The sequence below is a fragment of the Melozone crissalis genome, unplaced genomic scaffold, assembly GCF_028551555.1.
Source record: "Melozone crissalis strain CALT ecotype California unplaced genomic scaffold, PUWL_Pcris_2 ptg000029l_1, whole genome shotgun sequence".
In the NCBI taxonomy this organism is placed as follows: domain Eukaryota; kingdom Metazoa; phylum Chordata; class Aves; order Passeriformes; family Passerellidae; genus Melozone; species Melozone crissalis.
The window spans coordinates 21485261-21510589 of NW_026535807.1; the positions used below are offsets into that span (position 1 = coordinate 21485261).

Below are 25329 nucleotides of genomic sequence, written 5' to 3' on the forward strand. Positions count from 1 at the left end.
CTGCTAACCCCTTACACCTGTACACATAAGTCAAGAAAGGATCTTAATGCAGTTTTGTCTAGACTGCTGATGGAGAGAGGGAGAGAGAAAAAGCAAATCCTGGGGCAGGCATACATGACATTTTGGAAACAGAAAATACAACCAGCAAAGATTATATCCCCACCGGGGCTTGCAGAAGGGGTCTTATGGGTGTTCTTAATCCACCTCACTGCAAATCCAGCCAGGTTAGCTCAAACCACCTTTGTTTTTGACTTGAAGTAGCTGAGTCTGCACTAGCACAGTGAATGTTCCCTCTGTCCCTCCTGCCAGACGTATGGTGGGGGACTACCAGCCAGCTGCTGGTCCTCAGCCAGCTCCTGCTGTGGCCAGGGCCAGAGACACCGTCTGTGTGTCCCCGGCTTCACTGAATGAGGGCTGGGCTCTCTGGCCAGCAGCTGCTTGAGATGTGCCCCTTGCACTGTTTGTGCTGTCCTAAATCATCTCAGCTTGGTGCCTGCCCCCATCTCATGGGAAATTCCACAGGTCCCTGGTGCTCGGGGTGGGCCAGCTGAAGTCCTTCAGGGCATCAGCGAACAGCTCTTTAACCCAGGTAATGGCAGACCTGTTCTTCTGCCCGAGCATTTGTGAACCTTTTAGGATGATGCTGCATATGCATGGGGGTTAGGGGATGCCTATGGGATCTGAATTCCCATTTAAGTTTATAAGGCAATGTGTTGTCTCAGTTTCTGTGGCAATCATATTTGAAGTGTTTTATAGAAAAAACTTCTAGGATTGCTGCTTTTCCATGTTATGTTCTCGCTTTGGAGGTGAGGTTACTTATAAAAAAAATTAAGGTGAAAGCTGGAAAAATTCTTTTGCTGGTGTCATGAATCACATCAGAATGAGAGAATGCATTTAAAACTCTGAAGTGAAACCTTTTCACACGAGAGTGTTACTTAAATATATGTCTGGAATGGGGAAAAACACCCACTTCTGCAAAAGATTTTTTAAAAAATAATTAAACTCTACTGTTTAGAAATGATTAATTATTGTAACATGTGAGTGCTGCAGAGTTTCATCTACTCACAGTAGTATTTCAAATGATTTAAAGTTGTTTGTTCAAGGTTTGCTTTTAGTATGTCATTAAATGTCATGGATTTATTCCAGCTGTCCTCCACAAATGTATCGCTTGTGAGGGATTTTGCATGGGAACAGGCTGCCAGATTTTAGTTTTGATAGCAAAGCCCAATTTTGTTTTATTTTTGATCTAGTTTTGCTTTGCTAAGCGGCTCAGAGTGGAGTTGGCAGAGAAGATGGCAGCAGCTCTGCTGGCCCAGGGTCAGGGTGGGCAGCTGGTGCAGAGCCCTGCGCCCACTGACCACTGCCAGCCCGCCCTGCTGGCCTCTGCCTCTGCACAGTTCCCTCCAGCACTCCCTAATTTGCTTTGGACAAAGCCAAGTGGATTATCTCGAGCCACTAATTAGACTATTGAAGATAATCCTGCTGCCTTTTGGTGCTGTCTCTTTTTTTCCTGACGTGAATCAGCGAGGACTGAGAGAGGCTGTTCCTCCATCCACCTGAAGGAGCTGAGCTGCTGAGCCTGCCCAGAGGCTCTGCCAGCTCTTTGGAGGCCAACTTTTTATTTATTCAGTTTCCATAAGCAGGACACTCACGTCTGGTGGCACGGCACGTCCTGTTCCGATCTCATCTGCTCACGCGTGGAGCTCTGTCCTGCAGTCCATACAACATCCAGTCTGATGATCCTGAATGTAGGATCTTGGGCATGATTAATGTATAACACTTGGATGGCTGTTTGGGAAGGATATAATGTGATACAGAGCAGATTGGTTTGGGGGATTTACCGCTCACTTCTGAGCTGGTGAAGCAGAGTAAATGGCTCTGCTCAGGAGAGCTGCAGAATGCTCAGAAACACTCATTTGCCTTTAGAGCAAAACCAAAAATGCAGTCTGCTTTCTGACATGCTGTTTGGTTCCTGGCATGGCTGCCTGCATATCCAGGAGGATATGTCCTGTGGAAAGTGTGTGTAATAATTTGTGAGCTTTTGTAAAATGCAGATGTTAACAGCAAGAGTGCACGATAAGCAATCTCTCCTCGCTTTTATTAAGATGTTTGTATTCTTCTCAACGTGTTGACATAGCACACTATGCCCTGGGGTGCTGCAAGTGTCTGAATATTTAGGATGTGTAAAAGAACATTTAATAATGTCTCTCCAGTCTGGGCAAACAGGTTAACTTGAGTGCATCACTTCTATTCCTGCATTTAAATAGAGTAAAGTGAAAGAAACTCACTGGGGTTTACTTAAATTTACTAAAATCTCTCTTTCTGTAACAATTTAAAAAATAAATCAGCATGTTATGATGTTTGCCATGAAGATGAAGCATATGCCTACCCCAGACAGCTCATGTATGTAATTCTTGGTTATGTTTCTGTGGTTGGGGGTTGCTTGTCTCTGAGGGTGTAAATAGCACTTAAATTGTGTAAATTGTGTCTTTGTGCAGTGCTGGGCACTGTGGCGCTCCGACATGCAGCCGCACAAAGTTCCATGTTGGTGTCACAGCTGGGGGATGGCTTTGCACTGGGAAAAACCCCCACTAACTGGGAATTGGAACTCAATAATTGTGTTGGATCTGGGTGATCTTCAGGTCCCTTCCAACCCAAACCATTCTGTGAAAACAGGCAGCGGAGTGTGTCAGGCAAGCGTGTGTGTGTTTCACATAATCTCCAATGGGTTCAAAATTAAATGTTTCCATTTGATTTTAAGCCTGCTTTTCAAAAACTCGTTTAAAGAGCCTAAATAACATCTGCCATGAGTAATGTTTGGGCCTTAACAAAGGGCAGGACTCTCACATTGGTGACTAAGGCGGCTGCAGTTGGGTGTTCTCAGGAGCAGAGCTGAGGATTTCTCTAGCAACTCGAGTAACAACTTCCAGTCTTCCCTCAATGCTGTTTTTTCCTGATGGGTAAATCAAGCAGGTCTTGTTTCCTCATTAAAAAGAAAAGCTAAGTGAAAGAAGATAAATGCTTTCTGCAAAACATCCTATTTTCATCTTTGTTTAATTACCAGGTCTTAAGTTGCAGAGTGACTGTCGTCCATCTGACCTGCCTCCCATCCCCTCCCCTCCTCAGTGACACTGATATTAGAAGTATGGGAAAACTTAGACTGTTGGCAAAATGGGTGGAAAATCAAATGTTTAATGTTTTGCTTGAACATTTTGTGGTTTCTCCTGAAATTCTTCGTCTGAAACAAAGGATGTTCTTTGTTCTTTATTGGGAGGCTTGTTTTTACTTGAAAAAAATATGCAATGTCATTGTGGATTGCAGAAATTTCTACAGAAATGACATAAGTTCTCTACAAAAACATTTTTTAAGACCTGGGAAAAAAGGACACAGTTACGAACTGCAGAAAAAATTGACTGGTTTGATGTTTTTTTGGCAGATTCTTACAAATACATTCAGAGTCAAAATGTTAGTGATTTGGAAAAATTTTGAAATAGAGTAATTTCACATGACCCCCTTCTTGGAAGCTTCTAGGTTTTGCATTCTTTGCTCCAACACAATTCCCACTGAAGAAATACTTCAAAAAACAAAGATTATGTATTCTTTTTAAAGTGTCATTCCTTGCTTTTCGGGTAACCGCGCTGTGTTTATGTATCTTAATCTTACCCTGATTGATATGATCAAAACAAAGCACTCATGGATTTGTTTGGAGTCTGCAAAGGATGTGAACTGAACCACGAGACGGGCGGAGCTGGCAGGCCCTGGGTGCCCAGCGCCTCCAGCTCGATGTGGGGGTGCTCTGGGGTCCCCTGGCACCCTGTCTGTCCCCTGGCCACCCTGTCCCCTGGCACCCCATCCCCAGCCCCCTTGCTCTGTGGCACCCCAAGGGCTCCCTGTCCCTCCCCAGCAGTGGGCACAAGGCCTGGGAGCACGCAGTGGGGTCGGGGGGATGGTGGTGATTGAAGTGGGAGGGAAAGGTGGCTTTGGGGCCTTGTGGTGGTCCCACACCTCCTGCCCTTCCAGCCAGGCTGGCTTTCACTGCTGGGCCCGTGCTGTTAAATAGCTGGTAGTTGTCACTCCATCAGTATTCCTTTGTTATTTGAGAGTTACTGAGATACTTAATTGGCTGTTCATTAGCTGCTTTAGAGAAAAATAAGGTTTGATTAATCATCATTTCAGCAAATTACAGCCTGTTCTGCAGGCTAATGGAATTAGGCAGTGAAGAGCTGGCTGGAGCTGTGCCCTGCCCTGGCCCTGCGGCCCTGCGTGGCCTCACCCGGAGGGCTGGGGGGCACAGAAACCGGGGCCACCCTCACCAGTCAGGGCTGGGGCACCCCAGGGTGGTGGTGAGGAGCAGGGAGTGCTGCTGGGCACAGGGCAGGGGCTGCCTGGGGCTCGGGGTTCCTCACAGCCAGGCCCTGGCACAGGTGCCCAGAGCAGCTGTGGCTGCCCCTACACCCTGGCAGTGCCCAAGGCCAGGCTGGACACTTGGAGCGCCCTGGGACAGTGGGAGGTGTCCCTGCCAGGGCAGGGGGTGGAAAAAGATGAGCTTTAAGGTCTCTTCCAACTCAAACCATTCCATGACACTGTGCTATAAACACAGCCATCGACAGAGACAACTGTTGGCTCCATTCCTAACCTTTGAGGTCACTTCACTTCCTTTTTGTTGCTTTTGTTTTGTAAGCAATTGTCACCCCAGTCGAGATCAAACTTCTAAGCTCAGATGTTGAATTCATCCTTGAAGAATAAATATTTTTCTGTGAAATAGTCCATTACATTATTCCAAGTTTTACCTTACCAACATGCTAATTTCAAACATAACTGGGTTTAGTAAATTATGCAATAGGGAAGATGGAGCTCTCACCTTTGCTTTAGAGCACAGGTCAAGAGCTTGAAGACAGGAAAGCTCGAAGATGAAGAATGCAGTTGTTAGAAATCCCACACAAGGTATTTGCAGATGTTAAATATCAGGGCAAGGATTTAAAAAGCAGGTTCTTTACATGAAATTGCTTTCCTGCCTTCTGGCCAAGAGTTAAAAGATCCCCTAAAGGTTTTCTGTTTTCTGCCATCTTTTTGTCTTACATCTTTCCTCTTCCAGGATCCCTGACTGTTTCTTCCCTTTAATCTCTTTTAGGGGCCCTCTCTTGGCTGTTGAAAAGCAGCTCTGTCTGCTCCCCCATTTGCCCAGGGCTGGTGGAGAGAGGAACAGAGACCTTGCTTCCCCTTGCCAAGTGGGACTGCCTCGGCCTCCCTGACCTGATTTAGCAGTGGTTGGGCCATTGACCATGTTGACTTTGGGATTACATGGAATCTGCTTGCACAAAAGCTGGGCAAGAGCACAGCCCGTGTCAGTTTGCACTTCACCCTTCTCTGAGCAAACACGCAGGAAATGCCTGCACCAGGCTGGTGCTGGTTGTTATCCCTGGGGTTGGACCTCAGTGTGGGGCTGGGGCTGGAGCAGCAGCAGGGACAGGACTTGGGGACTATTCTCCCTCTGCACCTTCTCTGGTGCATTCATGCTTGGCAGCTCCACAGCGGGGGTAACTCTCCCCTGTGCACAATTTGGGAAGAAGAGGCATTTCCTCCTCCTCTCAGAGTAGTGTTCTTGTCAAGCATGATGGCAATTGCAAATTCAAACCAGAAGTAGATCAATAACAATAGAAGAATATTAACAGAAGAGTTAATTGATAAAGTAGTGGTTTTTGGACGCTGTTAATTGCTTAGCTGATGGCAACCCTGGAGAGGATCAGATGGGACTCTTCCATCCCAACATGTGCAACATCTTCATTGCCAAAGATCCCAGACCAGATGCCCAGGGCTTTGCTGGGTCTCGAGGGGCCTCACCAGAGCTGCCTCAGTGTCCAGCCTTGGCCTTGGGGATGGTGCTGGCCCTCAGCAAGGAGTGCCCTCTGTGCTGGGACTGCAGTCTCTGCTGCACCAGGCACCCAGGGGAAGGGAGACAAGGGCCTCAGCAGCCCCTCAGTCCCCCCTGGGCTCTGGCAGGGGGAAATTAGCTATTTTAGGGCCCCGTTGGGGTGGAGGAGGCAGCCCCAGTGCTGCCCTGGCTTCACCTGGGTCAGGCAGCCCTAGGCTCAGCTTTGAAATGTGAGGCAGCTTCCTTAAGCATTGCAGGGGGTAAAAAGTGAATTAACCATATCATAGGCACATGGTACTTCCCTGCTCAGATTACACTACAAAATCTGGGCAGTTCCTAAGATAGAGCTGGAAAAGGGGATTTGGGAGTGTGAGCAGCACTTGGAGCAGAGCACAGCTGACATGGCTGGGAACAAAAGGTGACAGGAGAACTCGCCACATCTGCACTGCTGCTCATACACACAGGTCAGCAGAAGTCTTTCCTAACTGGACATTTGTTGCAAATTTGCTGGGAGAAGTGTAGAATAACTTTGTTTGAGTGCTGGCTTTGCTTTGTGCCTTGCGTCCTGCTAGTTGCAGAGCTTGTGTCTGGCTGAGTTTCACTTTGGTTTTTGTACTTTGTTTTCCAGATTTACTTTTTAACTGTTCTGTAGGCTCTAAAGCTGTTGCTAAATATCTCCAGTTTGATGCAGTTTAAAGACTTAAGTACAGAGGGGCGGGTTTGCTTTGTTAGTTAAGGCTGCTAAAGCTGGGTCTTTGCTGCTCGTGGACAAAGCTTTTTGCTCTTTTGCAAAATTCTCCATAAGCAACACATGTGTTTGTGCTATTAGTCAGATCTTCATGGGCTTTTTTTCTGTTTTCTCCTCAAAACGAGCTTCTTACAAAAACAATTATTTTTAATGCCACTTCTGGCCTTTTGACTGGGAATTCAAAGTTTTACCTCACAGGCTGGAGCGAAAAGTTAGGTTTGTTTTTGTTAATGTTAGTGAAGGAGTAGCAGTGATTCACTGTGACAGGCTGAATGTGAGCCATATGAACCGAGCTGCACAGGCATAAAGGAGAATTGTGCTGCAAAATATCTCCCAGTAATTTAGATTTTGACACACTTACCACTTCTCAAGTTGCATTTCCCCCGTCTCCTCACACTCCTGCCCTTCCCCCACCATCCAGGATCTGATGTGATGGAAAAATATAGGCATTGTCTCTAGGATTAGGAATGGCTGGGCTAAAATTGTGCTTTTTGCTTCTGTGGATTTTATTATAGCGGTGTGAGAGCTTCCTAGAGACACGGCAATGGTTGTATACACTTACATAAAGGGTTTGAAATGACAACTTTCTGGGCTGCAATAACAGAGTTTTGAGAGGACCATTGCTGTCCCTGGGAGCGTGCAAGGGCTGTGGGCTGGTTTGTGTCCCTGGGACGGTCCGTGCTGGTTCCTGCTCCAAGCAGGGTGAGCTGTGTGCTGGAGCCCGGCTCCCACAGCTGAGGGGGACAGGGGACAGGGGACAGCAAACCCCAGGAGCCGGGCACGGGGCCACGGTGTCCCACTCTGGGGACAGCATTCTGCAGAGCCCTTTGTTTCCAGTTAAACACTGCTGATTCCTTTTGTGTGTGTGTTTTGGGTTTGTTTTTTTGGGTTTTTTTTGCTGTAATTCTCCTTTTCCCCCTTCTTTAGTCTGTGGTTTTCTTGTATGAATGGCAAATGGAGGCTGTTTCACTGTTGACTCAGATGGTGCATACTCATAGCAGGACTTCATGTCCAGCCTTTTTATTGATTAAGTATTGTAGCATTGGGGTGTGGAAAGGAATGGCAAGCAGCAATTCATACCATTATGAACATGGGGTTTCTTACCAGTCAGTGAAAGGCAGAGTGTAGAGCTGTGTGTGAGGGCAGTAAGTGCAGTATCTGTAAAATAGAACATATTTTAATGGCTCTTAAACTTGAAGATTGAATTCTGTTCTCTTAGGAAGTGTCTCCTGCAGCTACAGCAGACACACGCCAGGGGCAAGGAGAGCAGAATTTGGTGTTGCAGCGAATTTGTTATAACCCAGTGGCCCACTCCCAAGTCTCTTTCTCCCTGAAGTTATTAGCCAGGACCATGCTGGAAGTGGGGATTCAGCTAGACGCTAAGGTCACGTTGTGACCCACCTTTGCTGCTTAATGTCCAATGTGAAGTTTTAAAAGCAAACCAAAAATAGTACATTGGATACTATTTTTGAGGCAAAACCCCAGCAAAATGTCTGTCATCGGGTTTCAAATGATGCCTTGCTTCACTTTAACTATGAGCTATCCATTCTATGGTCTGAATTTATGGAATGTTAAACAATTTCTGGCATTACTGTGCCCCTGCAGGAAGAACAGATGGTACTTTTGAATGAGTTTTGCTATGGGATAAAATGTTCCAGGTCTTCACCAGATCATACCCATCTGTAAGAAAGGAATAGCATTTGTGTAAAGTAAACAAGATAAAGTCAAACAACTCGAAATCTCCTGCTGAAGGAAGAACAGTGCCTGTGGGCTGAGATGGTGGTACAGATTGGAAGGTAATGTGGAAAGGTACTGCTTAATATTATTTTAAAGGTGAACACTGTTCTTGGTGAAACATCCCAAACAGGAAATCTCCTTTATCAGGCCCTGGGAGGCAGTGGTCAGGGTGTGAGCGGTCAGCGTGTACTGTGTATAACAAGAGCACATTATTTTTATATATTGTTTGATTTATAGAGGTTTGGCTCTCTGAGACGAGCATGGAAACAATGAAAATCCAGATCCTGACAGTCCTTATCGTGCCCATGTGTAATGTGGCCACCCCCACATTACTGAGAGGAGCACCTCCATCTGGATGCACACCTCGCACCCCTCATAGAAGTTTGTCTTGTAGGTGAAACAGAGGATTGGCAGAGTTGTGGGGTGTTGCACCATTTTCCTTCTTCATTCCTCTGGATGACCAGGAACTGCTGGAGTGATGGAGTCCATCATTTTTTTCAGAGCTCTGCTGGGATTATCCCGGTTGACCTCCAGGGGAATGATTGCTTTCTCCTCCCTGGCCTCTGCAGTGTTGTGGTCCACATTTGGTGAAGGAATATCCCCTTCAGTTTATTTCTGTTCCTTACAATTCTGTAAGCTTTGTTCATATTGCCCATAGAGTCCTGCTTTGCAAAGTGAAAAATCACAGGCTCTGCAGCTTTATCCACCCAAAATTAATAAGGTATATATCATGTAAATCTTGTATAGTCACTGTATGGTGCACAGCTGTGGGCTTCCCATCCCTGGAAGTGTCAAGGCCAGGCTGGACAGGGCTTGGAGCAACCTGGGGTAGTGGAAGGTGGAACTGGGTTATCTTTAAGGTCCTTTCCAGCCCAAACCAGCCTGGAATTTTGTGGTAAAGCTCAGAGCAAAGGGGCAATGCATCCATCCCAAGCAGTTTATTAATTGCCCTCTGGAGAATTACCCAGCCCTCCACTGATTGTAGAGAACCTCATTGGCGAGGTGACTTCTAGCAAACTGATGTTAAACAGCACCAGTGATCTTCTGAGAACTTAAACTCACAGACCTCTTTGTTCTGTTCTTGTTCTTTTTACTTGGGATACCCAGGACCGTGGTATCGGCCCCTTGCTTTCAGAACTGAGCTTTCCAATTCGGTGTACGGTTTATTACTGAAACCCGGTGGGAATCTCCCCCGTGGCGGCTCCAGCTCAGCCAGCTGGGTGTGCACGTCTGGCTGGGCTGCCAGAGCGTTTCCATCAGGCGGGTAAGGCAGGGCCGTGCCCCAGGAAGGGGCCTGCAGGTGCCTCTCGCCTCAGAGAGCTCGGGGAGCACTGGCAGGGGACTCTGCACAGCTGAAATTCCTCCCACTGCACCCCCTCTGCTTTCCTCGGTGGGGCTTTTGTCCTCCTTTCGTTGTTTAAAATACTGAATATTCTCTACTCTTGGGAAATTTCATTTCATCTCTCATGTTAGTAACTTTTCCATCCTAATTTTCCTTCTCAGTCATGTGCTGGACTGTACATAACTAATGTGGAAGGGGGGACTACAAACTCATTCTTCCTCTTCTTTTGTACTAATTATTTACTTCCCCTTGTATTAATTATCTTTACAGTTAGAGGATTTCCTCAGCTGGAAAATAAAATAGTTTCCTTCCCTTCCAAAAGATCATTGACCAAAACATAAATATGTATTTTAATGTGCCAAGACCAAACAAATTGTTTGTAGTACTCAATACCACTTTAGCTGGAGTATTGTTTGCTGTGATGAGAATCAGATTGAATTTACTGTTTTGTCAGTGTGTTCAACAAAACCAAGATGATGATAAAGGAAAAAAAGTATTCTTGTTTAAATTATGTGTGTGTCTATAAGGTAACATATACACTTATTCAGTCAGCATTTTTTGTTAATGCTGTATAATCTGGTTTGCTGGGATTTCTGTTTTGAATATTCCACCTGTGGTTGCAAGTGATCATGGGTTTACTTGTATTGGGTGATGATCAGTAAATTAAAGTATTCAAGAGTCTGGGTTGCAAGCTTACCCAGCAGATCACTGTAACTTCCTGTGGTGTATTAGAAAATCTTACGTGTAATTTACAAAATAAGTAAGAGTTGCTTTCCTAATCTCATTCTGGTTTGTAGACTGAATATGGTACAGAACCACAAGTTGTTCTGAACACAAGAAGTGCATGTGTGCATCTGATGGCAGAATCTGTCCCAGTGCATTTGGGCGCTTGGCAAACTATCACTGAGTGTGCCAGCTTGGGGTTCTGTGCAGAAACAGGAAAAACCCGTGCTCCTATCTCCAGGAAATTATTCTGCAGATTAAGGTTACCCCCTGGACAGTTTGGATCTGTTCCCTATGAAAGGAGGGGAGTCAGGATACAGGATTCCATGTGTGCTGCAGGCAAAAGTGCAGGATAAGCCTGAGGTGGAAGATGGGGCCATGCTCGTGTGACTTCTGTAAGCTCCGCCTGGAATTGTTGTTGTCTCTGCATGATGGGCTCCGAGATGGAATAGCAGAGCAGGCTTCTTTCCTTTTCAGCTTGGTACCCACCAAAACAAATTAATTCCATTATCTTTTATGGAGAGTGTGTGCAGGAACAGTTGGGATTGATGGATTGCATTTGTGGCTGCTGACTGATTAGCAGCATGATAGATGCAGCTTCATTTACAGGGATTTACTTTCATTCATGAGGAAGAATTGAAGGTTTCTTTCCAGCACTTTTTTTTTTGCATTAAAACTTTTCAAAGTGCTCAACAGATGGGTAGGTTTTGATTTCCATTTGTTTAATGCCTGTGGTAACCAACATTTCAATGAAAACATTTTAACCAAGTTTTGTTTTAGCTGAAGAATTTAATTGCAATATATAACAACTTTGATATGGACTTTTTTTTGTCACCATGTGAGAGGCAACTGTTCCCAGGGAATGATCACTGTTGCTTTTTCTGGATTTTATTAATTTATAATTGGCAATATGCCTCATGGTACGTCCAGTCCATACTCCAGATATGTTCTTGTCTGCAGTCCATGGAGGTTGAGAAGGCATGTGCAGGAATGCTGAAACAAGTCTGAGCTCCTTTTCTTCAGACCAAAAAATCGTGTATTTTGTCAGATGCTCAACCAGATTCAGTAATTGGGTATTTTTCAGTGCCCAACAGCTAGACTTTCACCATTAATCATGATAGTGACTAAGTCAGGACGCAGTTACGAAAAAACTATTTGCTGCAAACTTGCTGTATTGACATTTTGTTTTGACACTGATCTGGAATTAATTGGCAGACTGAAGCAAGCCCCTCTGAGTTCCTCTGGAGGGTCTCAGATGCATTCCTCCGTTCTGAAGCTGGAGTTCAGAGGCAGGTCTGGCTCGCAGGTACGCTGTGCAAAGCTGCCTGGCAGCTCCCTTCAGCCTTCCCGGGATGAAAACCATTGTTAATTATTTCCAAATTGCCACATGGCAGTGCACAGGGCAGGAAAGGCCACTTGCTAAGCTGTCAGTTAAATAGTAGGCTTTCTTTGGCCTAATTTGGATTTTAGATGGGGGTGGGGGAATTTTCTGTTTGAACTGTTTGGAAAGAGCTGCCTGAAATAGGTAGGGAGTGCTCAGATGTTCCAACCAACGCATTTCCCGACAAAAGGTCTGTGTTACTGTCACTGCTTAGGGGGCAGTGGGGTTCAAAGTGCATAACAGGAGACTGGATTACAGAAAGGAAACAAATGCAAAACTTAAATGTGCTGCTTACAGAGAGTTCTAAGTACTTTCATGGAGGAAAGGAGAAAGGGGGATAGGGAATCACAGAGGGGAACGGGAGAGGGAATCACAGATGGGAACGGGAGTGACATCTCAGGTTTTGCATGCCATGTCCCTGCAGCAGGCTCTTTCCTTGGTGAGAGGCACTGCAGCCCTGCAAATGGGAGCTCTGTAAAACTCTGGGAAGGGGCAGGGGGCTGGAGCATCCTGCAGGGAGGTTAGAGGAAGGAAGAGAGAGAGAAATCTAATCCCGGATCTTGAAAGGATATGCTTGAGGGGCACGGTTGTGAGATTGTGCAGGGGTTGTGCTTGGGTTAGTTTTGGGAGATGGTAAATATCTAAATAGTGGGGAACATCTTGGAAACTAGGGGTTTGTTCCATCCTGAGAGGGAAGAGGGGAGTGCAGCTCTTTAAATAAATGGGAAAAAATCCTTTATTTCACTTATCAGAGCAGCCTCCAGCATTGACAGTGCTGACCCAAGCCCAGAGCCCAGAGCTGGTGCTGGTTCCTGGGAGCTGTGCTGCCCCATCACGAGGTTGTCTCCACATGTGTGCGGCTGCTCAAGGTGCTGTGGAGCTCAGGGACCTGCCTGCTGCCAAAAGAGCTCTCCCTGTGCAAATTAGTTCATAACTTATGAGCTTTGACAAGTTTTTGTTGGCTGTGCCTTGGGAAACATTTTTGAGTGGCTGTTGCTGAGTTTGCTTTAATCTTTTCCCACATTTCTTTGGCTGGTGTGGAAATAGCTGGATTATTTAACTGTGTTTTTGAGGAGTATATGTAGTCACCTGAAACTTGGTGATGTAAAAAGAAGAGAAAAAAAGTGTACCAATAGCAAACACATTTTCACTCCAGTGTAAGAGTTTGGCTCCTTCTGCAGCAGAGCTGTGACCCTGGCCCCACTGTCAGGACTTGCTGAGCCTCCTGTGCATTGTCCAGAGAGGAACCTGGCCATGGTGGCTTTGTCAGGGATGCCATGGTGGGTTTGTCAAGGATCCCATGGTGTTTGTCAGGGATCCCATGGTGTTTGTCAGGGATGCCGTGGTGGGTTTGTCAGGGATGCCATGGTGGGTTTGTCACGAATGCCATGGTGGGTTTGTCACAGATCTCATGGTGTTTGTCAGGGATCCCGTGGTGGGTTTGTCAAGGATCCCATTGTGAGTTTGTCAGGGATCCTGTGGTGGGTGTGTCAGGGATCCCGTGGTGGGTTTGTCCGGGATCCTGTGGTGGGTGTGTCAGGGATCCCGTGGTGGGTTTGTCAGGAATCCCATGGTGGGTTTGTCAGGGATGCCATGGTGTTTGTCAGGGATGCCATGGTGGGTTTGTCAGAGATTCCATGGTGTTTGTCAGGGATCCCGTGGTGGGTTTGTCAGGGATCCTATGGTGGGTTTGTCAGGGATGCCATGGTGGGTTTGTCAGGGATGCCATGGTGGGTTTGTGAAGGATACCATGGTGGGTGTGTCAGGGATGCCATGGTGGGTTTGTCAGGGATGCCATGGTGGGTTTGTGAAGGATACCATGGTGGGTGTGTCAGGGCTCCCGTGGTGGGTTTGTCAGGGATGCCATGGTGGGTTTGTCAGGGTCCCCATGGCAGAGTCCTGGGCCTGTCCCTGTTGCTCTGGTCCCTGTGCTGAGCTCCCCATGTCCCCATGTCCCATGTGAGCCCTTCCTCTCTGGCTCCTGGGCAGCTGCTGTGCTCCCACTGTGTCACTTTGGATCTGCTGCACCGGCGACTCCCAATGACACAGAATTTCACTCCTCTGGAATCCAAGTACCTGCCCTGCTGTGCTGGGCTGGGCTGAAGGGGAGCGCTGACACAATAGCCCCAAGACATGATTCGCCCCTCCCTGGCTCTGTCATTCCCTTGGAAAAAGGCTGCCTTTGCACTCTGGGACTTCAGAAAGCCTTCAAACCCTGCTCATTGTGGAAGAATAAGTCCCTGAGCTGCCTGGTCACTTCTGTTAATAGCTGGCTACTTCAGCTGAAATACCTCGGGTGATGCTTTTCCATTAGTGCAGCATGTCAGGTTCCTGTTTGGATTTGAGCTTTGGGAATGTCCTGGGAAGCTTCTGGAGCATCTCTGCCCAAGGTTGCTTCTGCTGGGATGGGAGTTCTCATTGGAGTTCTTTTGGGAGGCTGCGTGAGTTTTGATCCCATCCTGCTTTCTTCTTGTTTGTCTCCTCTTGAGTTCGCTGTTGAATTGAGTAAAAATCCTCCAGACTCCCAAATGTCCATTTTTAAAAGCTTTTCCATGAAAAGAGGGTTAATGATAACTGATTTCCTATTGAAAACAAAGCTGAGAAAAACTGCCTGCAAAAGCTATGACTCCTGAAGAGAGGCATGTTTAGCCAAGAACCAGAGTGTTGACAACTCCAGAGTGCTTTACTCTCAATAACAAAAAGCAGCTTGTTGGTCTGGGATTTACCCTGAGGTTCATCCTACCCCTCTGCTCCTTCTGCCCAACACAGGGGCTCAGCTCAGCTCAGATTCCACAATTTGCAGGCACAGATGATGAGCCCTGGGCCTGAATGTTGCATAAGAGCAGTGATGGAAACAGTCCTCCCTTTTCATTCATGCTCCCGGTGAATAGCCTGCAGTTCCCTCTGCGAGGAGAGCAGCAGTCCATCCCTTCCAGCAGCCATCCCTTCCCTTCCAGCAGCCATCCCTTCCAGCAGCCATCCCTTCCAGCGCCTGCTGAGATCACAAGTTTCCGGACTGAGAGGGTGTGAAAGGAAGATCTAATCCATGGGCTGGCACAGCCCAGTCAGGGCTTACTGGGTTTAAGGGTTTTTTTTCTGTTTTCATACAAGATTGAAATGCTCTCACAAATTTCCATTTTCTCTTGCATTTAAAAGGGATTGTTTTAAAATTGTTGTTTCCTTCCGTCCCCTCCCTTCTTCCTCCCTCAGTCTAAACTGTGACCGCAGGCAGGGAGAGCTGTTGGCAGCTGCAGCAGCCCGGAGCTCTGGCTGGGGAGAGGTGTGAAAATGCTTGGACTGGGGAAATTCATTCCCCTTGCTCCTCAGGACGGGTGTGCACATGTGCTTCTGCTGCTGCCCTGCTTTCTGCAGAGCTTTCCCCGCCGCGAGAGAGATTCAGCATCACCAAGAGATTCACCAGCACAGAGCAAGGCTGTGTTTGGTCCCTGCTCATGTACAGCCTGAACCTGCAGGGCCAGTTTCAGCTGGCTGGCACTGGGGAAGCAGGAGAATGCTCATGGCAGCTCTGTGGGCTGATGAACTCGCTTTGTGCACGGGCAGTGAGTGCCAGCCCTGTGCTGGCTGTCCCACAGGGTTTTTCTTTGTGTGTCTGAGCCTTAGGTGTGGATTCCTGGGCAGCCCCGTTACACCAGTGTGCTCCCAGTACCCAGCACGGCAGGGACTGCACAGATGGCTGCCGCCTTCTGCTCTGACATCAGCCTGGCATCTGGCCCTGCTCACTCTCAGAAGCAGGAGATACAGATCAAACCAGCATTTCTGTTACTGTCGTCCTCGAACGTGGCAGTTTAGTGAGGGACTGAGGGGTGGGACAGAGAAAAGGATTGTTCTGTCAAAACCTCTTCACAGGGATCTGCAGCTGGTGAAATTGCAGGTACATCTTAAAGATGGAAATCAGTGGGTTCTCCTACAGTGCACTGGATTTATTCTCTTTACTGCTTTTTGTTTATAAATGGCTGCTGCCTTTTGTTCAGTGAACATTTGACAGAATGCTCCTGTGTTCCTCCTTTCCACATGTGCCCACCTTCTGTATGTCTCTGGGGCACCCTTCACACAGAGACATTGTCTTTGGGTGAAATCTTTGAAGGAGAGTGCCTCCTGTCACCTCTGCTTACCTAAGATAAGCTTTCTGGTTCAGCACTGAAATGAAACCATCTGGAAAAAGAATCTCCCAATAAAATGCTCCTCTTAATTTAAAGAACTTGCACATTTAAAATGTCTAGATCTTCTGTGGGAACACACTGGTTTCATCAACATTTTAGAGTAATACGACTGAACAATTTTAATCAAGTCAACATTCTTCCTTTTGGTTTTATGTTATGGCTTTGAAAGAAGTAAATCACTTGGAGTATATTGTTTTGAAAAAAATGTCAAAATTTATAACTTTTTGGCCCTAAACCGAATTGAAATAAGCGTCTTGAAATCTTGTTTTATTCCCCTGCCAGGAGACAGGAATATGGTGTTTTTCAGCCAGGACTAGTTACAGTTTTGATGGCTGCTGCTGTTAGCCCTGGATGTCCCATCACACAAATACTGGGTTCATCTGCTTTCCTTTCCCATGAAAATGTGTGCCTGCAGTTCATGCTTATTTGGACTGTTTGTAAAGCTGGTTTTCCATAAAGTGTCTTTACTCTGCTTTTTCTAGGAGTACTTTTTAAAGAGGGAATCGAGGCATAAGGAACTGCAGCAGGGTGACCATCCTCCATTTACTGCTGGTTTACCTCACATGTTTATGTGGGTAGAATTTGAGGGACTCACTCTCAGTCCAGAGCATTGCCCCTCTCTTGCACGGGCACTCCTGCTTGCTCAGGAGATATGAGCACAGGAATGGCAACAATTTCCTTAATAATGGCCCAGTAAAAACCAGTAAAGCCAACAGGGTCAGCCCTTGAACCAAAGCAGAGCAGGATATACAGATTAGGGGGTTCCACAGTGGACATGGATGGAATTCTCCTGGGACATGAAGCAGTGCATGAGGGCTGGTATATGGGTGGCACATGGTTCCCTTGCTGTAGAGCTCTGTAAAGCTTTCAACAGAGCCTTTGAGAGGCTGTTATTTTAGGTGTGCAGGGCGTAATTTGTCACTCAATGGAACAGCAGAGGTCAGTGACATTGGTAAGAGTGGGTGAAGGACATTGATGAGAACACAAAGAACTAATTCTCATTTTAGTGGAGCCCTTGTGTATTGCCCCAGTTGTTTAAAAGGACATCAAGGAAAGCATTAAAATAGCTAATGGAAACAAATTACTGCAATAACATCTGCTGGTATTAAACTCCCCTGTCCTGCAGAGCTAGTGTATTGTTTCTACCCTCTTGGCTCAGAGACCTTTATTTACAGCTCCAGCTTCTGGTGCCTCTCCCCAGCAATGAGCTGCTGTCTCCAGAGCATCGCTGCAGTGCTGGGGCAGGGCAGGGCTCCCAGGTGGAGCACACCAGCTGTGGGGGCTGGCAGGAGCACGGCTCTGTGTGCAGGGATGGGGGCTCAGTGGGGCTCAGCAGCCCTGTCTGTGCTTCCCCAAAGAGGGTTTGCCCTGCGCCTCAAGTAGAGGCTGTTTCTTTGATAAGTGAGTTTATGGTTTGAGGGGAGTGATGGGTGTGGGGAACAGATGGAGAAAGCACAGGGAAACGCAGTGGTTTAAAGGAACGAAAAGATACTTTTTGTTGCAGTCATTGCACCAAAACCAAGCAGCCTCTGAGGAAGGAAAGCGAGCCTGAGGTGAGGAAAGGGAGGGTTGTGGTTTCATTCATGGAGGAAGGGCTTATAAGGATTTCAGCCTTATCAGTTAAGCCTGAAAACCCAAATGCTGAGGGATGTGGAAATGGTGGGAAGAGGAAGGCACGGGGGACTGAGCAGGGCATGGAGCAGAGTGTGAGAGGCAAGGGACAAGGATGGGAACAGAGGAAGGACTGGCGGTGACCCAGGCAAGCAAACAAACCCTCGGATGGAAACGGGTGGGGGTGAGGGGGCCGGGGGTGACAGCACAGGGGAGCAGCTCCTTTCTCCAAAGCAGGATTGTCCTGTGGTGAACCCTCAGCTGTCCTTGAGCACTGTCCCTGTGAGGGATGGCTGCTGTCTGCCTCTTGCTTCAGCACAGGGGTTTCTTTGGGAGCGTGTGCCTGAGGCGTTTTGGGGCACCATTTACCTGGGCCTGGCTGGGCCAGGGTGCTCACGCCAGCTCCCCCCTTACCTGTCCCACAGGTGATGTCTGGCCCTGCCCTGGTGCACACTGAGGTGCCACACCTGTGTCTCTGACACCCACACGGCCCATTCTGGGTGCTGGGGCTATCTGGAAGCCTGATGTAAAATAGGGAATGTGGCCAGGGCAGAGCTGGGCTCAGCTGCCTCCCCATGGGGTTTGCACTGAGGTGTCACAGCCAGGAGGTGCCACAGGTGGGGATGTGACAAAATCCTACTGTGAGCCCCTTTCAGAAGTCACCTGGAGTTGTTCTCCCATTCATTATTTCCTATCTAAAGCAATGTAACAATTACGAATTTGGATTACCTGGAAAAGCTGCTGAAAGCAGGATAAATTATTAATTCCCAGGCTACCTTCTGAGGAATTAATTTCAGCACCACATATTGAAAATTCTCCTTCATGAGAAATAGCCTGGTTTTGAGAGCAGTGAGATTTTGAAAAAGTGAAATTGTTCCAAGCCATTATTGTATTTTCTGACAAATTTATTTTTCAGTCACTCTCCTTTAGCATACTCAGCTAATATACTCAAATTAGTAGTAGGAAACCTATATTTGTAAGAATTCTGTTTCTGTATAAGGTACCGAAGTAATTGGGATTCCAGGGCAGAACTGTGGAAATTCTTAGCACGGTTTGCCCGTATCTTATCAGAACAGGCAGGCATTTCCCACAGCCTGGCCTCTTGCCAGAGGGACTGAGCAGACTTATTGGAAGCCCCCTTTGAATGGGAGAAGTAATCTTTCTGAATGGATTTTCTGGCACAACTCCTGTTGCGTGTGTGGCTCATTGTTCTGGGTGATGTGGCTGTATTTTACCCCCTAGATAAATGTTTTAGGTTGGTGGTTTTGTTTTTTTTTTTTTTTGATGATGGGAGGGGTCCTGGGAAAATAATCAGATTGCTGGTTCTATAAAATTTCTATAGGCAATTTTTTTTTGTTGTAAGTGGTTTTCCATGTTAATTGTGTAGCTTTGTGAGCAGAATTTTGATATAAAGGACAACAGCTGATTAACCCTTGAACTTTTTGTGCTCAAAGGGCTTAGTAATTAGAAAGCAAACCATTTTCTCTTCTTCAAGGTGTTTTAACAGTGATGTTATGGCAGTTCATGTATGTATAGGTGTATATTGTGTGTTCATAGTATAGTATAGTATTTAGTATTCACTAAAAATTACTGCTGGTGTTGTCAAAACTAAAAGAAGTGGTTGCCAGTGGTGGCACACCCTCAGTTGTTGTAAATGTCCTCCAGTGAAGTTGGAGTCAATCCCTCTGTGCACCACAGTCCCACTGTGGAGCTGTGCCAACCTCTGTGAGCAGAGAATCCTGCCCTTAATATGTATTACAGGATAGTTAGTGTGATGTGTAACCACAAAGTAACCACAACACACAAAGAAGTTCTATTTTAGCCCTGCTGGAGCAAAGAAATAACTGTTAATGCTGAAGACCGAAGTGCAAGAGATTGCTCAGTGGGAGAAGGAGGCAGAAAAAATCCAGATTTTGAGTTAACATGTGTACAGACAAATTCTCACGTCCCAAGGCTAAGTTTTGTCTATAAAAATTCCTTAAGATTTGAGTCTTTGTAATTAAAACATAAAGAATAATTATCTTAAGCTGATATCTGCAGAGGAAGAACAGTGTATTTACTTATGCCCTGCCAAAAAATCTTTTTAGCTGGAAAGATTAACAAAAAGGCACTGAAGTATAAAGAAGGGCCTTCCTTTTATTGAAATATATATGTTTTGTCAACAGATTCAAAACAGAGCAGTCACAACCATTTTTTTCTTCCTTTCCTTTTCAGAACAGGGGTGGGGGAAGCATCCAGCTCCAAACTTAGTGCCTCTAATGCTTGGAAGACATTATGATTAATTTTTGTCCTTAGGTTTCCAGATGTTGGACTTCGTCCCAACTTTTAAAGACCTCTAATGTTTAACAGGATATGTGCTGAGTGTAGTCTTTAACAGAGTTTTCTTTCATAACTCCAGGATCTATGAGAAAAGCTAACTTAGGAGGCCGCTGCAGATTCGGAGCTGAAGCCCCGGCCTTCCAGGAGAGCAGCCAAGGCTGAACGTGCGAGGTTGGAGCGGCGCCGCGTTCCTTCGGGAAGACGATGGCCAGGGCCCGGAGCTGGCAGCAGAGCCCTTGGAACGCCCTGCTCCTGGTGCTGCTGTGCTGGGGCGGCTGCCAGGCGCAGAGGGACTGCACGGGCGCCGAGTGCCAGGCCCTGGAGAACTGCATCGAGGACGTGCTGGAGCCCGGCGAGTGCTGCGCCACGTGCCTGCAGCACGGCTGCACCTGCGAGGGCTACCAGTACTACGACTGCGTCAACGTGGGCTTCGTCAACGGCAAGGTGCCCGAGGGACAGTCCTACTTCGTGGACTTCGGCAGCACCGAGTGCTCGTGCCCCAAGGGAGGTGGCAAGATCAGCTGCCAGTTCATGCTGTGCCCAGAGCTGCCCCCGAACTGCATCGACGCGGTGGTGCCGGCGGACGGCTGCCCCCAGTGCGGCCGCATCGGCTGCCTGCACGAGGGACAGAAGTACGTGGCGGGGCACACCTTCCACATGCCCCCCTGCAAGGTTTGCCACTGCCCCAACGCCGGCGGGGAGCTGATGTGCTACCAGCTGCCGGACTGCGACACGTTCCCCTTGAACACGGCCAGCCCGGGGGACGCCGAGGACGGCGAGCCCGAGCGGCACTACGACGATCCCTACAGCTACGACCAGGAGGCCTCCGAGGGAGACAACACCCAGGTGGAGTCTCCAAAGAAGTACAGGAGTTACTCGTCCCACCTGGAGCACGAGAGCCTCAGCCAGGAGCAGGGTGAGGACTATGACTACCTGGCGGCCAGCGTGGCTCCCTCAGCGCCGGCCCTGGCTGACCCGCACACCGAGGGCACGGCGGCGCCCAGCACCACCCCGGTGCCCCGGGGCCCCGCCGAGGCCCGCAGTGCCACGGAGCGCGGCGAGCGCCGCAGGCTGCCCCGCGCCACCACACCCTCCCTCCAGCAGGGCACACGCAGGGAGGCACCAGCCACCACCGACACTCCTCCCCAGCACACCACGGCCACCACCGAGGCGCCCCAGCACCCAGAGGAGTTGGAGAGGAGGCCAAAGGGGAACAAAGCCAGGCACGAGCAAGAAAGAGCCCCCAGCTCTAAAATGAAAAAGCATGCCAGGAAGGAAGAGCCAGAGAATAGCACGTATCAGGGCTTGAAAGAGGTGAACTTCACAGAGCCGAGCTCAGCAAGATCATCCCATGAAGACCTCGAGGGGAATGATTTCCCCAAGGTGAAGTTCAGTGCAACAACCTCTCCTCCTGTTGCTCTGAAGGAAGACCGCAGCCCGTCCTCCCCAAAGCAGTCGCAGACGCTGTACCGGTACCATCCCGAGGAGGACGGGGACCCCAACTCCATCCACGCCAACCCCAGGCTGCCAGAAGGTAAGAACGACGCCGGTGTGGGTGTCTAGAGAACTCTTACTCGTGGTAACATTGGTGCTCATCCTCTGCTGTGCTGTTCTTACTGTTGCACATGGCCTTGAAATCAACCAAACCACCACCAACCTTTCTTCCATCTCCTCAGGAGGTGGTTTGTGTTTCATTTCACAGAACAGGTACCATCTCAGTGTTGCCCACCTTGCTTTGATTTCACAGACAGTGGATTGGGTTTTCTGGTATTTTAACTTTATTTCAGATGATGATTTATTAAACTCTGGCATTTTTCTTCAATTACTCTTAACTTCTGTTGTGATGTGAAAGAAACCTCTTCCTCTGCATAGAAGGATTTAATTATTTATCTCCAGTTACCAACTCAGTGTAATCACATTTGTATCTTTTGTTTTCTTCTGGAAAGGAAGTGAAACAGTTGTGCTTTCACTTTCTAAATAAAAATATTTAGAGCACTTGTAATATTTATCCCATGGTTGAAAGGCTGTCTGAGCTCATTAGTTCAAGAACTCGAGAGATACACTCAAATACCCCTGAGGACTAGTAGGGAGAAAAAGGGCTCTCTCTTTCTTTATATTTTCATGGGGCTGGAAGTTTATGATGTTTATGATCAGCTGTGGCAAGTGTATGTATTTCCTCCCTGCCTCTGGATTCCTCTTGACATCTGCAGGGAATGTTGATTATACACTTTATGCAATGCTCATTACTGTAATGAATGCAAACTTCATCGCTGTAAATTAGCACATATACAGCTCATATTTCCAATTCATTTTTCATCAAATCAAGAGCAGTACCTCCTCTTTCAAGATGTGGCACAAAATGTTCTCCCAAGACTCAGCTGGAGGATGCTTGCAGAGAATGCTGATGAGTCCCTGGGCAGTGCCATTTCTCCTGGGCTGCGTCAGTAGCCCTTAAATCTTGAGCTGTCCAGTCCATCTCCTGGAAAAGCTTAAGGCAGACGGGAGGAGAGCAGATTTGGAGCTCAGACTCTAAGTCCCAACACAAACAGCACCTTGTGGCTGTTCAAACAGAAAGTGTGCCAGGTCCATGGATGGAGATGGCAGCTTTTTCCTTTTCCTTTGACTTCCCTTTTATTTGCTTCAGCCTCCCTCAAAATATGAGCTGTGCACCAAGGCTGTGTATGATACATGGGCCTGAATTAAGACTGACACACAATAACCTGTTTACTGATGTAACTTTAAAGAAGATTTTTTTTTAAAATAAAATTGCCTTTTCTTCTTCTTTCAAAAAAGGAAAAATGGGTGGAGCACCCTGAAACTTTCAATGAGAGGGTTTAAGAAAGTCTGTTGGGGTGAAAGTGTTCAGCACCAGAACTAAATACTGAATTTTAGAGTCTGCTTGGGTGATTTGCAGTCTGTGATTCCCAGGAACTGCTTGGCTGAGACAGGTCTCCTTGGGGGATGGATTAAGTTGAGGTGCCTGGAGCAAGATGTGATGGATGGCATGTCAGGCATGAATTGTTCAGCTGGCAGAAGCAGGCTTGGGAATCACCGGGTGCCATTTTCCCCTTAGCTGAAATACCTGTGATTTCCTTCAAATATTGCAGAGGTAGAAATGGGAAATAAATGTCCCGTGGAAGCACGGAACTCTCTGACTGGCTGTAGATGCTGCGACTCCAAGGCTGCTGCTTCCCTGCCCCACGGAGCTGCTGCATGTTTTGGGAGCCAGCAAACCATGTCCACCACCCACAGTCACTGACAGCTGGGACCTGGACAGGCAGCCCCTGACCTGCCCCACCATTCCCATCAGGAATATTGGTGGAAGATCTGTATGGAACTGCAGCACCGCACCCTCTCAAAAGTGAGGGCTCTCTTTTGCCATGACCGGCGCTCGTGCCTAGGGACAGCAGCGCTTCCACTCGTTATGCTGCTGTAATGGACGTGGTTGTGATTCATGGGAGTAGCTCCATATGTTTCAAGTAATAAAACACATACATCTTGTGTCTTCGTTGACTCCTGAGCCAGTGGTGGAGGGGGAGTGAAGATACTAGTCAGGCTTGAAAGAAAAATTAATCTCGCCTACACATACAGAACAAAAACATAAATTTTGTGCATGTATTTCCAACTATAAAATGGCAAAAATCTACCAGAATTGCCAAATAACTTATTTTCTCCTTTCAGGAGTTGTCAGCGTGGTGTAAACTACATCAGTCCCTGATTTTCAGAGCCTGTGGGGCTGTTGTGCTGTTCCCTAATGAGGCTGCAGCCACTCTGGCAGTGTGCAGGGTTCTGTTCGACCAGCTCTCAGCAGAGGGCTCTGGGGTACATTTCTGTGACTCTATGGCCATTCTAGATTTGTTTTTATGTTTTGTTTAGTGTTTCTTTTCCCCCAGAGTTTAGGAAAGTTTGTGAGCTTCCAGAGAGGCTTTCAGCCCAAGTTAGGTGGCTGTTGCATTTGTTCCTACTGTTTAGCTGTATCCTGGCCCCAGAATTCTGTGCTGGGTCCTAATGCCTTTGGTTAAAAACATGGCTTTGTTACTTGCATTTTACATATCTCACTTTGGTTTTACATGTAGCTGAGTTTTCATCTCCCAGATCTTTGCTGGTTCATACATAATCTAATGGTGGAAACAACATGGAACACTTTGGTGCTCAGGAAAGGTTAATTTTAGTGGTTTGGTTTTATTTCTTCTTTTTGGCATTGTTTTTCATCTGTCGTATTGCCCTGTGTTCACATCAGCTGCTCCATTCCTAAAGGAGCTGTAAGTGTACAGCAGAGGTAATTACTCAGCTGAGAAAGTGCAAATTAAGTGCTTTCACATGGGAAAGGATGAGATTAATGGAGACTGTTCTCTTTATACAGTCTCTCTCCAAACATTGATCTTACCCTGTCACTTACTGCAAGAGCAGCAAACGCAGGGAATTTTAATTTCTGTATTGCCTACTTCCTCACCCTAAAAATACCCTGATCAGGGTAGGGCTGACTAAAATATATTTCAAGAACTTAGTGTCAAATTCTGTTAAGATTTTCCCACTTTCTTCCATTTCCCCATGCTCTGGCAGTAGAGTGCTATTCCTTGGATGAATGTAACTCAGGTAGCAAGCAGCCTCACTGTGAATGTTTTGTGATTTGCATTCTGGTTTTGGCAGGCTCAGCAGCAGTTTGGATCTAGCTGGACCTGTCATGTTTCAGAGTGGAGGTGTTTTTCCACTTAACCTCCTCCATGACTGGTGAATTTTTTTTCCCGTGGTGGCTTTTAGAGATAAAGATAATTGTTCTCGAGCTGGAGTAAATTGCACCAATTTGGGAGCTGAGATCAGTGGATGTGAGAGTGGCATTTATTGCAGGTGAATCCCGCCCAGGCAGGAGCTTCTGGGGGGCTCCTGTGAAACTTCTGAAGATGTAGCTAAGATTCCAACCCACCCATCTGCTGCATGTTTGCTGATTCTGAAACTCTTGGAGAAAGATGACCTTGAATTTCTGAAATGAGGGCAGACAGATCCATGTGCAGGTCCAGGAGCTGGACTTGACGGTCCTTTTGGTCTCTTCCTGGATATTCTATGACTCTGTGAAAGCAGACCTGCAGTGAGGGTTTGGAAGCATTCCCTGAGCTCACCCACCCTTTGTTCTTCTTACTGCCACCATAAAAAGCACTGGAGGTGGGAGAATGCTTGCAGGGTCCTTCAGAAACAAACTCTGTTTGCAATTAATTTGGGTTTTTTGCTATCAGGTGAAGTATTGTCTCATTTTTACTTGAATTACCTCAGGCTTAATCCTGTGTTCTCTACTTTATCCCAGTCCTTTCTGTAACAGGAAGAAATGAACTTTGAGGCCTCAAAATAGGATATCTGAGGAATAAAAATAAACCTCAGAAGACTGGTGTATGAGGAGAGAAAGTCTCTGGGCCAGCAAGT

At 47.1% G+C, this 25329-nt stretch overlaps 1 protein-coding gene across 1 annotated transcript in view; it reads left to right on the top strand.

Moving 5' to 3' along the window:
* FBLN2 (fibulin 2) overlaps positions 1-25329 on the top strand; it is a 94144-nt gene that overhangs the window by 3744 nt on the left and 65071 nt on the right. Inside the window, exon 2 of the mRNA XM_054280914.1 lies at positions 19994-21448. Within this exon, the coding sequence (XP_054136889.1) occupies positions 20119-21448 (1330 nt within the window). The 5' untranslated portion in view covers positions 19994-20118. The remainder of the gene's footprint in view (positions 1-19993; positions 21449-25329) is intronic.